Source organism: Scyliorhinus canicula, chromosome 1 (assembly GCF_902713615.1).
Source record: "Scyliorhinus canicula chromosome 1, sScyCan1.1, whole genome shotgun sequence".
NCBI classification, from domain to species: Eukaryota; Metazoa; Chordata; class Chondrichthyes; order Carcharhiniformes; family Scyliorhinidae; genus Scyliorhinus; species Scyliorhinus canicula.
The window spans coordinates 41877638-41898235 of record NC_052146.1 but is presented as its reverse complement, the minus strand read 5'-3'; the positions used below and the strand labels follow the sequence as shown (position 1 = coordinate 41898235).

The 20598-nt window shown below is 42.9% G+C and overlaps 1 protein-coding gene across 3 annotated transcripts in view; it reads right to left on the bottom strand.

Annotated features, from left to right (window-relative positions):
* Positions 1-10068: 10068 nt before the first annotated feature.
* tmem120b (transmembrane protein 120B) overlaps positions 10069-20598 on the bottom strand; it is a 102559-nt gene continuing 92029 nt past the window's right edge. For all 3 annotated transcript variants that reach the window (XM_038789494.1, XM_038789512.1, XM_038789503.1), the window contains 3 exons: positions 14278-14342; positions 13036-13104; positions 10069-11417 (listed from right to left, as the gene is read on the bottom strand). In XM_038789494.1, the coding sequence (XP_038645422.1) occupies positions 11304-11417; positions 13036-13104; positions 14278-14342 (248 nt within the window). In that variant the 3' untranslated portion in view covers positions 10069-11303. The remainder of the gene's footprint in view (positions 11418-13035; positions 13105-14277; positions 14343-20598) is intronic.

Here is a 20598-nt window from a genome sequence, read left to right as displayed (position 1 = left end):
CTGGTTACTACAGCAATCATTTAAGATAATGTTCAGAACACTTATTTTAAAAACATAATCTGTAACAATGAGATTATTGGATTTCCTTCCAAAACATTTCCAATGTCTTATGATTTCAAAAATGCTAAAAGTCACAACAGAGAGCAGATTTAATAGATGGAAGATGGCCATTTGTCTTTTAAATTTTAGTTTTTTATTGCACAATCTCACTGAATTTAGCACGTAACGACCAGGTTTCAAAGAACGATGACTAATGCTCAAAAAAGGCAAGTATTGTCTATCTGTTTAGAAATTCAGTGTTACTCCACAAAACATATGAGGTGTTTTTTTTTTTAAATGTCTTCAGCGCAAGTTGTTTTTCAAAATTATTTCAACATAAAGACTACATTGCTTTCACTCTTGTTGACTGTTCAAACAGGCACACCTATGAAAGAAACGTACTATGATTAGGTCATAGATTATGGTGCAGATTTGTTTTAGGAGGATCAGGTTTGATTCCTGGTCTGTGCTGTGTTAGCTGGCCTCAACTGGTATGATGGTGAGGGACGCCAAAATTGCCGACAAAATCCTGGGCTAGGGAAGGGAAGAAGAAATCATGGTTCTGGTTCCGGACCACTAGCCAGGGGCCACTGAAAGGGGTATATATACGTGGACTTAGGAGAAATACAGCTAGGTTACAATGCCTCTCCACTGCTAAAGAGCATGTTAATTTATAACTTGGGATCTTGGGTGTGGCATTCAAAAGTGCTCAATGGCTATGGAAATGGACACCTACAAAGAGTCAATCCCTTCTGTAGGGAATGGCAGAGATTTGGTGACAAAAGCAGATGAACTTAATTTTGGGTGAGGCTTCGAATCAGAGAATCTTACAGTACAGGAGGCCATTTGGCCCATAGAGTCTGCACCGACCCTTCAAAAGACGACCATACCCAAGCCCAATCCCCCGCCCTATTCCTACAACTCGACACTAAAGGGCAATTCAGTAACTTCATTGCAGTGTAAATAAGCTTACTTGTGACACCAATAAAGATTTTCTTTTAAATTAACATGGCCAATCCTCCTAGCCTGCACATCTTTGGGCTGTGGGAGGAAACCGGAGCACCCAGAGGAAACCCACACAGACATGGGGAGAAAGTGCAAACTCCAGTCACCAGAGGTTGGAATCGAACCCGGGTAACTGGCGCTGTGAGGCAGCAGTGCTAACCATTGTGCCACCCTACTGCATAGCCCGAGGCAACTTGCTTCTACTTAACCAGCTACCAGCATAACCTGTCAAGTACTTGCATCATCCACCTTTAGGTTCCTCCTAAGTTTAACCTCGTCACTCTTAATGAGTTCATGATGTCAAACCTCAATTTTGCACCTTTGCTGTTTCACTAACAATTGGCGGCCACGATAACATTTTCTAACCCAAGGTCAAATTGTATTAATGTAGACCTCAGCTTTAAATTTATTTTTTAAAAACATTTTGAGTACCCAATTCATTTTCTCCAATTAACGGGCAATTTAGCATGACCAATCCACCTACCCTGCGCATCTTTGGGTTGTGGGGGCGAAACCCACGCAAACACAGGGAGAATGTGCAAACGCCACACAGATAGTGACCCAGAGCCGGGATTGAACCTGGGACCTCGGCGCCGTGAGGCAGCAATGCTATCCACTGCGCTACCATGCTGTCCCTCAGCTTAAAAAGTGACAGTGGAATGCTGAAGGCAAAGAATAGATAAAGTATATGTTTCAGCCATAAAATAAAATGTTGAAGCTAAAATAAGTAGAGAAAATATAAAGGGTGTCTATTAAATGTTGAAAGAGAGAATAAAGATATTAGATCAGGAAACATACAAGCAGCAGAGCATTAAAAAAAAACTATCATTCCTAAGTCCATAGGCTATAAGGAACAGATAGTGGGTGGAAAGAGCGCAGGAGACTCGGCAACTCTCCGACAATCACGATGTGCGCGGCTTCTTCGGTCCAATTAAAACCATCTACGGTCCGAGTATCCAGGGATCCAACCCACAGAGTCAAAAATGGAGAGGCTCTCAAAGACAAGAGAGACAGTCAATTGCCATTGGAGAATGCACTTTGAAGTACTCCTCAATCAAGACACACCTTTGCGCAAGTGTCCTCGACACCATCCTGCAACATGCTACCCACTACCATCTCAGAGCATTCCCAGCTCGCCGTGAGGTCATAAAAAACATTTGACAGCTGAAAAACAACAAGGTCTCTGACGCAGATGGAATCCCCATAGACCATCCCAACTTCTATCATCAGCCGCAGTACGCAGGCAATGCCTGTATGTCACACAATCAGCGGCCAAGCTACAAACCACCGTTACGCATTCATCAAGACATACGAGACACTGGTTTTCAGACTAAACATCCGGAAAACAATGTTTCTCTACCAGCCTGCTCCTGGCGCGCAAAACTGGCCGCCGGCCATCACACCAACAATGAAATCCAGCATCGACATCAATGCACCAGCGCAGTCTTCAGATGCTTGAGGTACAGGGGGTTCGAAGACCAAGATCTTAAATCCAGCACCAGGCTCATGATCTGCAGAGCAGCCGTGGTCTCCACTCTCCTGCATGCATTGAAAATATGGACACTGTAGAGGAGATACCTCAAATCCTTGGAGATATATCAACAATGTTGCCTCCTACGGCCAGCACGGTGGCACAGTAGTTAGCACTGCTGCCTCACACATCGAGGTCCCAGGTCCGATCCTGGCTCTGGATCACTGTCCGTGTGGAGTTTGCACATTCTCCCCATGTTTGCGTGGGTTTCGCCCCCACAACCCAAGGATGTGCAGGGTAGGTGGATTGAACATGCTAAATTGTCCTTAATTGGAAAAAATGAATTAGGTACTCTAAATTTATAAAAAAAACAATGTTGCCTCCGAAAACCCCTGCATAGCCACTGGCAGAATAGGCGTACCAAATTGAGCATTCTCTGCCAGGCTAATATTCGCAGTATTGAGGCATTGGTCACGCTGCACCAGCTGTGATAGGCGGGCCACATTGACTTGCATGCCAGACACAAGAGCTCTTCTCCGAGTTCTTCAATGACAAGCGATCGCTAGGAGGGCAGAGGTTATGCTACAAGGACACTCTGAAAGCCTCCCTAAATAAATGGAATATCCCCAACACGTCGGAATCACTAACCTAAGAATGCACAAACCGGAGAAGCATCCACAAAGGAATTGCCGAGTGTCACAGGGTGGAGCACGTGGAGGCCAAGCAAAAACAGCGGAAAGAGAGCAGAATCCAGAGCATCCCACCCACCTCATCAAACACTACCTGCTAAACCCACGGCAAAGTCTGCGGGTCCAGGATTGGACTATTCAGACGCCCACTTCTCCAGAATGGAAACAAGTTATCATCGAGGCTGAGGGACTGCCCAGGAAGATGATATAGGAGCAGAATTAGGTTATTCGGCCCAATTGAGTCTGAAGAAAACAAAAGAACAAAGAAAAGTACAGCACAGGAACAGGCCCTTCGGCCCTCCAAGCCTGTGCCACCCTCTAAACTAAAATCTTCTGCACTTCCGGGGTCCGTGTCCCCTTATTCCCATCCTATTCATGTATTTGTCAAGATAGCCCTTAAACGTCACTATCGTCCCTGCTTCCACCACCTCCTCCGGCAGCGAGTTCCAGGCACCCACTACCCTCTGTGTAAAAAAGCTTGCCTCGTACATCTCCTCTAAACCTTGCCCTTCGCACCTTAAACCTGTGCCCCAGTAATTGATCCCTCTATCCTGGGAAAAAGCCTCTATGCCCCATATAATTTTGTAGACCTTTATCAGGTTGTCAATGAACCTCTGTCGTTCCAGTGAGAATAAACCGAGTTTATTCAATCTCTCCTCACAGCTAATGCCCTCCATACCATGCAACATCTGGTAAATCTCTTCTGCACCCTCCATAAAACCTCCACATCCTTCTGGTAGTGTGGCGACCAGAATTGAACACTATACTCCAAGTGTGGCCTAACCAAGGTTCTATACAGCTGCAACATGACTTGCCAATTTTTATACTCAATGCCCCGGCCAATAAAGGCAAGCATGCCGTATGCCTTCTTGACTACCTTCTCCACCTGTTGACCCTTTCAGTGACCTGTGGACCTGTACACCTAGATCTCTCTGACTGTCAATACTCTTGAGGGTTCTACCATTCACTGTATATTCCCTACCTGCATTAGACCTTCCAAAATGCATTACCTCACATTTGTCCGGATTAAACTCCATCTGCCATCTCTCCGCCCAAGTCTCCAAACAATCCAAATCCTGCTATATCCTCTGACAGTCTTCATCGCTATCCACAATTCTACCAACCTTTGTGTCATCTGCAAACTTACTAATCAGACCGGTTACATTTTCCTCCAAATCATTTATATATACTTCGAACAGCAAATGTCCCAGCACTGATCCCTGTGGAACACCACTCGTCACAGCCCTCCAATCAGAAAAGCACCCTTCTGTGGCTACTCATTGCCTTCTATGACCATGCCAGTTCTGTATCCATCTTGCCAGCTCACCCCTGATCCCTCTGCCATTTGATCATGGCTATGTTTCCCATTCCCAACCTTCTCCCTGTAATCCCATATCCCCTTAAAGTGAATAATTTATTCATATAGGATAAAAACAAATTACTGCAGATGTTGTATTCGCAAATAAAAGAAAATAATGTTGGAAATTCTCAGCACGTCTGACAGCATCTGTGGAGAGAGAACAGTGTTATATGTTTCAGGTCTGGATTCTGCCAAAGCTAGAGAACTGGAAATAGTATGAGATTTATACTGTTGTTGGACAAGGGGAATGTAAATGGTAGCGATCATGCCTAAGAAGGGTGCGGATAGTGGCACATTAAGAGATCAGAACGTGAGCAGAATTCATATTGCTATAGTAAATCTATTCTTGACATTGCTCTAATATTGCTCTTTAAAGCGCTGCAGTCTGTTAATTTAAATGGTATCACAATTGGCAAACTCAGTGCATGCAATTCCCTGAATTTACCAAAAGTATAATAACTAAGAATGTACTTGAGGAACTTTAAAATATCAAACAGTTGACTCAGTTTGTGGATATTTTCACCATAACACAAGTTGGTATCACAGAATAGACAATACGCAACAAGTGGAATTTAGTTTTGTACATCTCCCTCAAAATTTCTGGAACAACCCCCATCACATGAACCCCTCAAAGGCATTTTCTGACAAAGGGTTCCCCCTCCTGACACGGGAATTTATACAATTTTTCTGTTTTTATTTAAGATCTTTTTTGGTGGATTTCAGAAACCAACCACTCGGGTACAAGGTGATCCAACAGTGGATTATAATTTAGGGTTTTCTGCAAAGAATTGGCCTCCAACTGGGCCATCACTTTTGCCACAGCCATTGCTCCGGTTATTTAAGGTAGTGGTTATACAATCATGTGGTTATCCACAACCAATCATCGATCAGAATTTTGACCACACGATCATCCAAAATCCTACCTCCCAACATTTGGTTTGGACAGTACCCATTTATGATCAAATCTATAATCTACTCCTCTGGAAACTTGCTTTAAAATTTCTTGAACTAGACCAGTAACAGTAGTCACCCAAATACTGTCCTACATCTAACTGTAGAATAATTCTACCTTTGCAAAAGATTTTTTTTTTAATAAAGGTGTTGGATTAAGATCGCTATTATCCAACTGCTTTAATATATGCATTTTGAGAGGCTAAATTCAATTTCAGATATCCATAGCGACCATTCTGGAAACACATCTGAGGATACAAGGTACCATGGAACTATACTCATCAGGACATCTGGGGCAAGGAGAGTAAACAAAAAAAAAAAGAAAATCGGAAGAAATAAACCTTACAAATTCTGCAATTATTTATTCAGTTAGATAATTTTAGGCCTCTGTGTCTCAAAATAAATTTGTTTCTGCCAGTATTAAAAATTTATAACCATTTAATTTTCCTTATAGATGCAGTGAACAAACCTGAAATGAAATTCTGGAGGGTAGATGGTGACATGTTGTGTGGAAATGCTGGGGAAGGCTGTGTGATTGGGCAGGCAGGTGCATAGTGGATATCTGCATCTTCCTGCCTCCCTCTAATTCAGTCCAAAATGGGAAAGCTCCAGGATGGCTTCCTGCCTAGAGACCAATTAAGGCCCTCAAGTGGTAGGCAGGTTTTCTGTTGGACACAGAGGCCCCCATCTACAGAATGGAAGTATCAGAGTGAGACTCCCCCACCCTTTAATTTGAGCATTCTCCTCTACTTACTGGGGCCTCCTTGTCTGATCCACCACACTCACCTTTTTATGGGCCTCCAGTGCCAATCCGTGATGTAGGCACCACTGCAGAACTGGCAGTGGCCGTCAATCCTAGTGGCATTAGTACTGGAGTGCTGGCAGCCTCCGACTGGCCAGCAGCATTCCGAAACAGGACATCCACCTTCTCGCAAGATTCCTGGTGGGAGCCAGGTACCCTGATGATACAGTAGGTGCTCGATTGCATTTATATCACCGTTGCCACATATATGCCACCGATTTTCCAGTCAGTGGACAGCGCCCCCACCCCCCCACAGTGACCATTAAATGTCACCCATTAAGTCTGCATCACCTCATTTTTGACTTGAATCTCAGACTCCACCATTTCTACTATACACTATATTGCCAGACTGATGGCCCTACATCTAGAACTGGATCAGCAGAAATTTCATCCAACTAAATATTGGAAAAATTGCAAGACAGGATTCTCTCCCACGCCTTCCCACCCCCACCCCTCCCATGGGAGAGTTTTGGGGCAGCAGAGGTGACTTGCTGATGGCAGGGTCTTCTGGTCTTGCCGCTGTTAATGGGGTTTCTCATCTATGCAACCACTCCTCCGCCAGGAAACCCGTGGCTGGCATTTGCCATCAGTGGAACAAGTCCCTGTGACAATGGCCGGAAAATTCCAGCCTTTATCTTTGGTCCCCGCCACATTCTGCACTCCCTAGCCACCAACTTCATCCTTCTCCCTGGCAATAGTCAGAGGTCAACCAAATTGTTGGAGGTCAAATATGTCACAAAGGTAGGCTTTCAAAGGCTTTTGCACCACCTATTCCCACCTCCCTAATATTTCCCTACTCCACATCTGCCTTAGTTTATCCTCTGTGGAACGCTCATCCATGACCTTGTTACCTCCAATCTTGATTATTCAATGCACTCTTGGCTGGACTCTCGCATTCTACCCTCAATTCTGCTCCTCATGTCCTAACTTGCACTTAATTCCGTTTATCTATCATTTGCGTTTACTGATCTAACTTGGCTGCCAAGTAAGCAACACTCAATTTAAAATTTCCCATCCTTGTTTTCAAATCTACATTCGTAATCTCTCCCCACCCCTGCAAGATTTGAGCAAGTGAAGTCACCGTAGTCCCAGATGATCACAGGCTGCTTTCCCCTTTGAGGGGAGAGCTGACTGGTGCTGATTTACCAGCCATCTGAACTAAACTAACTTTGAGCATCCCAATGTTCGTTGTTCCAACGCTGGTGGCTGTGCCTTCAGCTGCCTCAGTCCCATGCTCTGGAATTCACTCTAAACCTCACTGCTCTCCATTTCACTTTCCTCATTTAAGACACCAGCCTATTGAACCATAGAAAAGTTACAGCACAGAAGGAGGCCATTTGGCCCATCATGTTCGCACCAGCCCTATGATACCCAGATGCCCTTTCTAATCCCACCTTCCTGCACCTGGCCCATAGCCTTATAGTTTACAGCAATTAAGGCAGATCCATGTACTTTTTAAAAAGAGTTTAGGTCTCTGCCTCCACCACCAACCACCCTAATGCGCATATTCAACATTATTAGTCAAAACTAGATCCATTTTTGAAAAGCACAATGACGGGTAAAGATACAAAGTGATTACTGTTCAAGAAGCAAATGGTGCGTTATTCAAATGTCACAAGATTAAAAATAAGCTACAATTGGAGATGAGAAGATGTCTAGTTATAAATTTATAGCCCAAGAGATATTTTCTTGAATTGGTTTATTTTAACATCCTTATACACAAGTGACAATACAGTATAAGTTAAGCCCCATATAAATGGCAAATGATCTCTGTTACAATCACAAGAAAAGTCCAGATCTTTCTTTTAATTCTATTTCACAGTACGTGGACCTTACTGAGAAAAAAAACTTTGTCACGTAGCAAATGGTTACGGTCTGGAATGTACTGCCTTGGAATGTAGTACAGACAGATTTACCTGAAGTATGCAAAAGGGAATTGGACTGTTATCTGTAAAGGAAGAATTTGCAGGGTTACAGGGGGTGGATGGCACTAGGTGAATTCCTCATATGGAGAGCCAGTGCAGACATGGTGGACTGAATGACCTCTTTCCATACTGTAACAATGCTGAGATTCTTAGAAAATTATCCAGGAAGTGTACGTTTACAATCAGCATTTGGAAAAATAACATTTTCAGTTAAGAAATACACTAGTTTAAAGATTATTTTAAATAAGGCTGTGTGTCACAGCGACTGTGTTCTGCTAACTTATAAACAGACTTCCCATTATCACTAGTATAAATGTCCATCTCAGGACTTCAATAAGTACAGTTGACTCACAGCAAGTTTATTAATCTGATCAATTGTTTTTTTCTGTACAACAATTTAAGGCACCACACACTCTAAACTACTTACTGGTATCCTTCTTACATCACTTGATATGTCCAACTAGCCTCAGCATTCCAATATCCTACTGGATATCCAACTGAAGCAAATCATTGAAAATTGTAGCTTATTACAGATTTGGCACTTTGGCAGTAAAATAATTTAAATTATACTTGCCTGTTAATGTGTGACTACAAGTTTTTAAATATTGAATTCTTGACACCTAAACAGATAGACATTCAATTATTCTAATTTTGTGCACCAAAGATTTGTTCCATTGATTGGAAATGTTAAATACAAAAAGAGTTGTTCCATAACGAGCAGTAAAATAATTTAAATTTTCTAGCTTGGCCAAGTAGAAAACACTGGTTTGAATGCAAAAAAAAAAACTACACTAACACTTCCTGGTCACAGCTAGGTTTCACAGTTAACAGGCGTCTGAGTGACCACTAAACATGACGATGCCCCATTGACGCTTTCTGCAATTCAATCATGTGTCTTTTTAAATTTACATACATTTATGGACTCCTTGCTCCAAACAAAAATGAAAGTTGTAATTACAATAGTATGCTGCTGATAATGTAACACGGCCATAACATTGATAACAAGGTTTTAATTTTTAAATTATAAATAATGTTTATGAACAGCATTTGTTTCAGCTTACTCATTTTTACCCCAGAACATGTAGATTGTCACATGGACTAGAAATCACAGCAAGCATTTTTCAAGAGCTGTACAAACTATCAGTCTGGAATTAAAAATTCCAGATTTTGATACCAATTAAATATCTCTGGTCCAAAATAACACATTTTTAACAAACCCTAAATTGGATGGGCTGTGATAGATGGTATCTTCCTTCACAACTAATTTCCCATTCAGCAAAAATCATGTTGCTGCAATGCTTCCTGGTTATATGTCTCAAGGTCAACATACCTCCGTTTTGAAAGAATAATATACTCCTGCTGTGAAATAGTAGGCCACTGAACAGACATGTCCTTGATCTGTGCTGTGTTTATGCTCATTTCTCAACTGAGATTGGGAATGCTCTGAAATACATCAGTTTCAGAGTCACATTAATTTTAAACAAAGATGAAATTAATTTGAGAATCTGAATTTTTGTGCTCAATTAGATTTGGTTCTGTAGTCATGAGAAAGAAAAACATTATACAGTAGTGCTTACTGCCAAGCAAAAGAGAATTCCGTTGGGCCAAGTGCCTCAAAAGAAATACAAACATTCAAACTGACAATTTTCCCTTGGATCTAGCTAAGCCACAGCGATTTTCTATTATGTTTTCACCAACCTGTTACAATCTTCAGAGAACTCCAAAAGTGATCAAATTCTTGAATGTACAGCCTTTGGTCTAAAAGTTAAACTTCTCTAAATTTTTACTGCCAATTACATTTGTTTTGCAAGAAAATATAAACTACCTATTTTAATGAACTTTAATGCATCTTAACACCACATACAAATACACAGACTATTTCACAAATGTACAAAATACTTAGATCAGCTTAAGTGAGGAGCAAATGGATTAACAAAATAGCATAGGTGGGCAAATGCTATTAATATTTGAAATTGTTTGTAATTAAATACACCATGTCTTAATATGCAGCTGAAATTATTCAACCAAATATGCAAGTCAATTAAAGGAATTATTCAGGAAAGTCAATTTATTCACACAAGAGTGGCATAAACTAGGTTCATCCACAATCTCAAATGTACTGAATTTCTATTATTGTGGTGCATCAGCAAGTGTAGGCACGTACACGCACCCCTCTCCCCAAGTTGTAAGGAGACTGTCCCTCTGTATAAATGCAACTACCTAAATCAAAAGTGGCATTGGTAGACTTGGGGAGGACATAGTTTGGTTTCCCTCTCAAGACAGGGAATAGTGCATGGTGTTGGGAAAAGACAATTTACACAGAAGGGTGGGTGACTGCCCATTTTAAAAAGTTATATTATGCACACAATGTTGAATAATGAAATAATTCAATATAATATGCAAATTGTAATATACATTTACTTGATGTTAACATAACATCCACAAGGGCTGAACACAAAACACACATGCAGAATTTACATAAATATGTCATTATGCAGTATTAAATTTTACTTGGACAACAGCCTTTTTCATTGGCCAGTTCAGATTCATTTTATACTTCAAATCAAACTTCATCTCTTGTTTACATTGCAGGCAGTTCACAAACTGGATAACTCCAGTCAAACCATGATATGATAAAGGATTAGCCAAACATCTATCTTGGAGAAGACATTTACCCGACTTGTCCAAATCCTCCCCGCCACCCACTCACCCCACTGTCATTTTCAGAAGGGTTTCATGATACAATAAATCACATTAAGAATGATAACATCTCTTATGGTGGTGATAAAAACTATAACATTGAAATTAATATTCAACAGACTTGTTTAAAGGACAATGAACCATATTAATGTACAGATCTTAAAAAGAGTAAATTTGCTTAGTCATTTTCTCTAAGAATTTGTGTGCAGCTTAGCGTCGGGATTCTCAAACATTTGTGCGACAGTTGCAAATCCAACCTCAATGATGTGCAAGTATTCAGCCCTCAAGTAGAGCAGCATTGAGAAAATGGGAATATGGTGCCATGTTACCCAAAAATGTTTAGACAGCAGATTCCATACTTTCATAGCTTCTTCAATTTATCTTTGTTTTTCTGAAACTTTTGATGAACAACTTTAAGGGTAGTCAGAAAGTTCCCAAGGAAGAGCACCAGGAATGTGAGAGCCAAGACAAAAACCTGAGAGGAAATAGGCAAAATAAACTGACAAAAACACCAAAACGCAGCATAAGCTTTAAAGTATTAGAACAAAACTAACCATTTTGAGCTAAGCCATTGCTGCCAACTTATAATTATCTGTGTGAACCTCTCAATGTTTTCTCCAGTCCCAACCATGGTCCCCATTCCAACCTCTGTACAGACATATTAGTGTTTGTCAAGTGCATTCCCACTTTAGTGGGAATCAGTTTAGAAGTGCAATAATATTACAACTTTGAAGCTGTAAAGAACCTTTTTACACTAATGATTACAATTTAGGTGATTTTAAAAGTAAATCACATTCCATCATATTCTGTTCATGAACAAAAAGCACACTATTGTGGGATTTTTTATTATTGGTAACAGCTATGGAGAGGAAGGAGGTGGCAGATTGGAGGTATATATTGTTTTGAGTTACAAAATATTTCCCAGTTTCAATATTTTTGGACTGAAAGCTGTTCAGTTGATTAATTGGTTATACCCCGCTGGGATCAGCCGCTACACAAATCCACAGTACTGCTTGGTATGCAGCTGCCGTTTCAAGGACAGATGAGTTACTTCTGCCCAGGTTGACTGCTCAGCTAAACACAAAGAAGGAATTAGAAACTGTCACACTTATTAACAGACGGAGAGAAGAGACTGAACTGGTTATTTGGGATTGCCAACCTGCCCGAGGGGGAGGAAGAGATGTCGTTACTCACTGTTGTAAGGAAAACCTATTGGGCAATTTATGCGCCTTTCAGCCCTATACTAGTTTGGACTGGAGGGTAGAAAGGATATTTCATTGTATCAAAGTTTCTTTAGTGATTTTCTGTTTTAACAGGCATTTATTGGCTGAAGTCAATGAATATAAAATGTTATGTGTAAGCTTTTCTGCATCGACCTAAGATTAACGTTCCAAAATGACTAAAAGCTCAAGTTATTAGTTTTAAAGGACAGGCAAGAAATCAAGTATTTAACTATAATCTAGTGATATCTGCACATTTCTTTTTTTTTCTAGAAATTTAGAGAACCCAATTTTTTTTCCCAATTAAGGGGCAATTTATCATGGGCATTCCACCTACCATGCACATCTTTGGGTTGTGGGGGTGAAATCCACGCAAACACGGGGAGAATGTGCAAACTCCACATGGATAGTGACTCATAGCCGGGATTTGAACCCGGGTCCTCAGTGCCGTAGGCAGCAATGCTATATTGCACATTTCGTATTCCAGTTTAATTATGTTTCTTAATAAAGAGGATTTATAGGTTGTAGCCTGAAATACAAAGTTCCTCAAAATGAGTACTATTTATCAGTTGGAAAGACCAGGAGAATGTAAGCATCTCATATTTACAATGAACTGACCAACAGCATTAGGAATTTACTGGTTCACCAAGGCATACTACATCATCAGGTACTGTGCTTCCAAATTCATGATTTGATTCAGAGGGAGAGAAGGCTTGTTTATAAGAATGGCCGAAGGCAGATGGGTTACCTCTGCCCAGGCAGCCAAATATTTGAATCAGAACATTGGATTAATCTTCCATCATGTAGGAGATGAATTTTATGGAAGGATATGGAAAATGTTACCAAACAGAAATCCCTTTGGTCTGTACTCACTTGCCATTCTTTGCACCGCTCATGTTGTGAAAGTCCAAAAAGTGTTATTGAATTGTATAATTGCCAAAACTGCAAAAGTAGGACAAAGTAACAGAAATAAATTTAATATGCATGGATACACCTAAATTCTGTGTTTTCTGATTACCATTTTCCCGCTTCCTGAAGATGTTGAGTCCTTGCTCAGCAGTGTTTCATATGTCTTTTGTCCTCATCTTGCAACTGACTCCCTTCAATTGAATGGCAATGCACAATTTGCTATGGCAACGTCATTGCAAAGCTCAATCCTGTCCTCTTTCAATGTGTGCTCACATGCATATCCAGCTGAATAGAGTGAAAACTATGGCCAACATTTTTCTCTCGCCCATCTGGTTGAGTTGTTCCAACTGAGAATAGTTAATTCCACAGAAACAAGGGATCAACCAGTTTATAAAGTGGATTTTTCTTTTGCTGGATAAATTCAGAGTCATCATAACAATTATTTTTCTCCATGACTAATCTAAACTGTAATAATTATTATTACCCAAGTGTCTTCGACAGACATTGGATTCATTTCACCCACCTCATCCCCAGCATCGCCTTCCTCCCAGTCGGACTGAAAAACATACTGCTCAAGGATGTTCTACTGAACAAATTTCACAAGTTCCTCTCCTTCCTTTCCCTTTACTCTATCCCATATCCTTTTTGCTTCTCAACTCTAACCAAAGGGGTGGCACGGTGGCATAGTGGTTATCACTGCTGCCTCACAACTCCAGGATCCCAGGTTCAATTCTGGCCTTGGGTGACTGTCTTTGTGAAGTTTGCACTCTCTCTCCGTGTCTGCGTGGGTTTCCTCCGGGGGCTCCGGTTTCCTCCCACAGTCCAAAGATGTGCAGGTTAGGTAGATTGGCCCTGCGAAAATTGCCCCTTAGTATCCAAAAAGGATAGGTTGGGTTACTGAGTTTACGAGGATATGGTGGAGGCACGGGGCGCTCATTCCAAGGGCTGGTGCAGACTAAATGGGCCGAATGGCCTCCTTCGGCACTGTATGATTCTATGAAAGGTATTCTGTTTTGCCCCCTCGAAGACATCTTCCCTTTCCAACACTATGTCTTCCCCAATGCACTGCCACCACACTTCCTATTTTACCTCCCCTACTTCTTCTGAACCTCTATACCTACAAAAGCACATTCCATTGAGCACATTCCATTAAATGCATTTGAAAGCATTTTCCAAACTATTAACAACAAAGATTGTTAGACTTACATGACCAAAGAAAAGGAATGGAAGAACAAAAGCTAAACCTCTCCACATCCATGATTGAAATCCTTCTGCAATTATAAATATAGTATGAATAACCATCTTATGGGAATGGTGTTAATGGGAACATTTTGGGAGATTAAATATAAAAATACAATTTTTTTGTCCTTTATAGTTACAGGAACATAATAAATTATTTTCTCTGTTCTGTCTGGCAACAACTTACTCTGTTCTTTACTTCTTCATTTATATCAAAAAAAGAGGAAACATCAGCCAATAGTGTACACGATTATATGTAATCCAAACTCCCTTTCTTTAAAATTAGGACAAGATGCCAAGCAGTAAAGTTGGGCATTTCTGTACTCCCAAGTGTGCATTGAAAGAGAATGCATTTCTTGGTTGTATTTGACAAATTCTCTCTTCCACTGATTCAGATGGAAAGGCTTATGTAAGCGCATGTTGAAATGATACTTTTTCATCACATCCAATAGGACGGTTAGGATAACATTTTACACATTACATGCCCAATATTAGTGCCAGGAACAATTATAATATTTAGTAGAGGTCCACTGTACATCCAGCCATATTACAAAACTGGATGCACAGGTCTAGAGTACTCTGTTGTGTCATTACTATAGCATGGTTTCCAGTGGTGAAATGACTGATTATTTAAACAGATTCGGGTCATCTTAATTGCCAAATTGCTGCAGCAAGAACCAAGTGAGGAGCTCTTGGGAACTGTTGCACGTTTTACTGTGGTTGTAAAACGCGTTTATTGGAGTGTATTAACACGCCTCCGAGTTCGACGTGTGCTTAACACTACTAGGCTCTGTTGTATGTAATTATTTAGCTCTGGAGTCGCCAGTTGCCGTATAGGCAACGTCACAAGTATTCCAAGGTCAAGTTCAAAGTAATAAAGACGATACACCGATTAGTAAAGTTCAAACGATCAATATTTATTATACAGTTATAATAAATACTCATGCACACACGAAGAGACTAAGCTATAACTAAACTTAAGTGAACAGAATACTTATCTAACAGGAACAGGCAAGGTCAGAGAACGAGGCCTTCGTCCTGGTCTTGTACTGCAGCCTTCAGCAAGCGTTCTGGTACTTGGGAGTCTAGTGGGCTTGGATCGCGTAGCGAGCGTTGAACTTACGGTTTCGGCGGCTGGTGCTCAACGGCTGGAGTCAGGATGCAAGATGTCAGTCAGAGCCGGAGCAAGAGTTTAACAGACCGGGCTCTGTGGGGAATTTGCTTTTATACCCCTCTCTAATGTCCTTGCCCCCTTCTAGGCGGGCTCTACCTTTCGGTACCGATTGGAACGTTTCCAAACGGCTACCTTCGAAATCCTCCAATGCGGGGGCTTCCCTCGATGTTGGGGGGTGGTTTCGATATTCGTTACTCTGGTGCCATCCTGTCTGCTCCACCAATTAAGTGCTACATTGAGATGGAAATGTTGCCATTGTGTGTGCCTGGATCTGGGCTGCCTCATCAGAATGTTAAGCGCTTTGCCATTAACACCTTTGGCTTGGAGATCTGCACCTGGCCAGAAAACTGGTTTGCTGCTTGCAAAATGCTAATTAGTTGAGAGCAGGCTGTCTGTTCTCACTAAACAGGCTTTCCCTGCTGTCTTCCATTTTAGTTTGGCTCAGTGTCCATTTTGCGTGGCCAGCATGGCTACATTCCCTCCTTGTGTTCCTCACAATCATACTATTGTGAAGGATCACCTATGTACTTTGCCTTCCTTGTGTTCTGACCTCTTGCCAGTTCCTGTTCTACTCTATTCTTAAACTATGGGAAGAAGAAAAATTTTTTTAACTAACATCTCTACTTGGCCCTATGTCAAAGGGACATGCATTACTACAACTGGGAACCTCTACCTATCACTATTAACCTTAACCTTAACTTAACATTTCATCACTCTAAAATCTTAACCATTCACACCACAACATCACACTTCCCAACTCGGCAGTCGAGTATGGAACAATATAATACATGGCTGAACCTTTTATTTACAGAGTGTTGTAATCAGTGAGGGGTTGAGGGGTTTGGTGGAATCCGAAGATGGGGGATTGAACTCTATAGATGGGTGAGGTGCTGGAACGAGAGGCTCTCCTCTTCCATTTCCTCAACCTGAGGGTCTGCACTAGTATGATGAGGATCGCGATCACCAACAGTGATTCGATTATATAGGACATGGAGTACCACGTCATGAATTTAGTACACCAGGTCTGAACCTCGCTGATCAGAGCTGAGCACTGGGGGTTTGCTGTAATTGAAACATTTACGGTGGGGGTTGTGGGGGAAACGTGTCTTGTTTCCACACATATACATATGACATTAAACAGTAATAAGTGGGCTTCCATCATTTTGCTGTTCTTCTTCTTTCTCTTCCTTCTTCCTCCGGTATTGACAATCCTGGCTTCGACCTCTGTCTCGTCCTTTGAAACCTTTGGGATCAAGCACAGTATCTGTCAATACACAGTTTAAGACCTTTACTTGTTAGTGCATCTGTCTTTCAAAACCCAATTGACCCTTTAAAATGACTGGCTAAGTCACACCCTGTGACTCCCCTCATTTTTTTTTTTTTTCAAAAAGCGAATTTAAAGACCAGCATACACCTAACAATCCTTCCTTCTGCGAGCCGCCTCGCAGGCTTTGCTGATTTACCATCCGAATGTTCCCGGATGTAAATAGCATGTGGGATGGCGGCCGAAGGGCTACCTAACGTAAAATGAAAACAAACTTTGAAACAAACATCCGAATGAGTTGCGTATGGGCCGCTACGGGTACGAGTTGGATGGAATCCCCGGGTAGGGCGTGCTGTGCCATACCCGAGCTTGGCTGACCAAGGGTTGGTTCTCAGACAGGGCGGGTCCTCAGTGCCGTTTGTCCACTGCCTGAGTAACCTGGAAAGAAAAACGGGTATGAATGTATTTACCATGACTTGCAGCCTCTATTCCGCCGAATAGAGGGGCACCTAAAAACCAAGGGAGCCAAGATGCTCCAACTGAGGACATCACTGAAGTTCTCAGAGATATCTGCGGACAAGCTATTTGGCGTGTGGCCTTACAACTTTGGAAAAGATCTCCAATCAAACTGGGTTGTTGGAACCGAAGTTCTCAAAGGTATCTGCGGATAAACTAACGTGTATTTGAGGTGGTCACAATCTTTTCAGCTGAAAAGAAGATGTCCATCCTCCAGCTGAACCATTTACTTTACTGAAAACGAAACAAACATAAAACGAAGACAAACATACGTGCAGGTTCCATCAGAAAGGACATTGTTTCCCTCAAACGATTCCTATCTTACATCATCTGGACACCTCACTTTGATTCTGCCTCTGTGAACAGGGTCACAAAGGGGTTGCCGTGTCGGGAGTCAGACATTGCGTCGTCCTGCTCTCCCGGATCCCACACCCTTGTGTGGATCAGGCATGAAACTTTGGAATTGTGTGACCGGGGGTCACTCTCGTCATTGCGGACAAGTCTGTATGAGTTGTCCCTGTGCCATTGTGTAGTGTCGAGTGTGTTGTCGGGGTAGTCGGGGTCGGGTGGTGGTTCTGGGTTTTTAAGGTAAGTGACTTCCATGGGGTCACTGGAGTCGGGGTCGTAGTTGGTGCAGTGTGGGCTGTATGGCTGTGTGCTGTCGCTGTCTTCAGAGTCAGTGTCAGTCCTGCTGTCTCTGCTGTGGCAGCTTGTGGGCGTGTCGGGGCGTGGTCTGTAGTGGTCTGTGGGCGGAGTCGTGGGCGAGTCCGTGGATGAACTGGTCTGTGAGGGGGATGGTGGAAAAGTGTCTCTGGTGGGCGGGGTGAAGTGTTCTGCTGCATCCAGCAGGACATGGTGAGCATGGTTGGCCTGTGTTCCATATGCCTTTAACTGGTTTATATGGAACCACGCGGTCTTCCCATTAGGATACTTTATCCTGTAAACGGAGGGGCTAATTTTGTCCGAAATTGAGTAGGGACCGGAATATTTTGGAGCCAAAAAACTGCTGGGGTTATAAACAGATAACATTACCTGTTGCCCAACCTGGAATTCTGTGGTGTGGACGGTCTTATTGAAACAGGCAGTACGTTGCTGTCGGCGTTTCCCTAGCTGGACTGCGGCTGCGAGCTGTGCAGACCTCACAGTCTCAACTAGATCTTTAACTGCCTTTTCATGTGTGAGGGCCGTCACTTCGGGGCTTGTCATGTCCAGTCCTAAAAGGAATTCTGTACCTTTCATAGGGCGTCCGGTCATGAGTGTATGTGGTGTGTATCCTGTGGATGTGGAGACAGTGTTCCTTATGAACATAAGTGCAAAGGGGAGCACTGAATCCCATGTGGAATTATTCTCTTGAACCATTTTCCTGAGGGTCGTTTTTAGGGTCCGATTCATGCGCTCCACAATCCCGCTGGACTGTGGATGATACGCAATATGGAAGTTTTGTTTTATACCGAATATTGTCAGGACGTTCCTCATGACCCGTCCTGTAAAGTGAGATCCCTGGTCCGAATCGATACTTCGGGGTAAACCCCATCTCGTGAAGATGTGGTGGGTCAGGATCTTTGCAGCTGTCTTAGCTGTGTTTGTTCGTGAGGGAAATGCCTCTACCCATTTGGTAAAGGTGTCGATGACCACCAGAACGTATTTATAGCCATTCCTACAAGGGGGCAATGGACCTATAAAATCGATCTGGAGGTTTGTCCAAGGGCCGTTAACTGGGCGAGTATGCCGAAGTTGTGCCTTCTTAGAATACCTCTCCGGGTTATTCTGAGCACAAATCAGGCAATTCTCAATGTAGTGTGTGACATCAGTCCTGAGATTAGGCCACCAACAGAGTTGCCTGAGGTGCCTCGTTGTTGCATCAATTCCCTGATGCCCGTGTCCGTCATGGAACAAGGCAATCATCTGATTCCTGTCCTGCTTCGGGACCACATAAAGTTGGTCCTTAATGATCACACCCTCATGTGTGGTCAGTGTGTGTTTAAAGTGCTCGTACGCAGGCACAAAGTTTCCCTTGAAAACCTCCCTGAGGTCTCCGTCCTGTTTCTGTGCTGCTACGAGATCTTTAACCTCTGTTTGTGAGACTTGTACTGCGCTCACAGGGGCGCTAGCTGGTGCGCTAGCTGGGGGGGTCCATAAGTGTCCTCTCCTGGAACCTGCCTTAGCCAATGCGTCGGCTTTTACATTCCCAGGGGGTGATGACCTATGGTGGCTGCGAACTTTTATAATGCCGAAGGTCCTGTCCTTCGCTTTGTCTAGGATGTGCTGGAGTAAGGGGGCTGATGGAAGGGGTTTTCCGTCTGCGGAGACAAAACCTCGTGTCCTCCACAGGGGCAGAAAATCTGTTAGGCTATTGCAGACATATAAGCTGTCTGAATATATGTCTGCTGGGCTGGGGAAAGAATCGGGGTGGTCCACTATATACGCTATGGCTGCTAGCTCTGCTGCCTGCGCGCCTAAGTGACCAGGTAACTTCAGAGCTATCTCTTCGAGAGCGCGCCCCTGCGCGTCCTCTACATAGATGCCGCATCCTGTGATACGCTCACCATTTAAAACTGTGGAGGAACCGTCTACATAAATCCTCAAGGGTCCACACGTGTCTGTGGGCTGGGGGCTTTGTTTTGGGTTCCCTATCTTCCTGGGGGGTGTTTTTGCTAAAAAGGGTCCTGTGTTCTGCAGGGGAGCTACAATTTCACAGTCATGGGGCTGTCCGGGGTATTGGAGGTTGTCTGCTAAATATGTGTGTGTGCGTGTCCGTTTTACTGTAATGTCCCGTCCTTGTAAAAGTAGGGTCCACCTAGCTGCCCTAATCTGGCTAACTGAACCGTCCTTCAGTCGACCGTCTAGTAGTAGCTGTGTGGGTGTGTGTTCGGTTAGAATGGTGATGGGGTTTAGTCCGGTTATGTATGAAAAATACTGTACTGCCCAGAAGACAGCAAGGAGGTGCCTCTCACAGGCTGAAAATCCTTGTTCTACCGGGTCTAACAGTCGGGAGGCATAAGCCACTGGTCTTAGCTGCTCGTGCCGTTCCTGAAGCAACACGGCCGAGAGGGTCAGATCTGTGCTAGCTACCTCGATTGCGTACGGGGAAAGTTGGTCGGGGACTAGCAGCGCGGGTGCTGCACTAAGGGCTCGTTTTAACTCTTCCACAGCGCCTGTATGCTGCGGAAGCCATTCCCAGGGGGCTCCTTTCTTAAGGAGGTCTGAAAGTGGGGCGGCTTTTGTCGCGAATCCGTCTATGTGGTTCCGACAATAGCCAACCAGTCCTAAAAACGACCGGAGGGCTGAAACATTCTGGGGAAGGGGCAATTTGACAATCGAATCAATTCTTTTG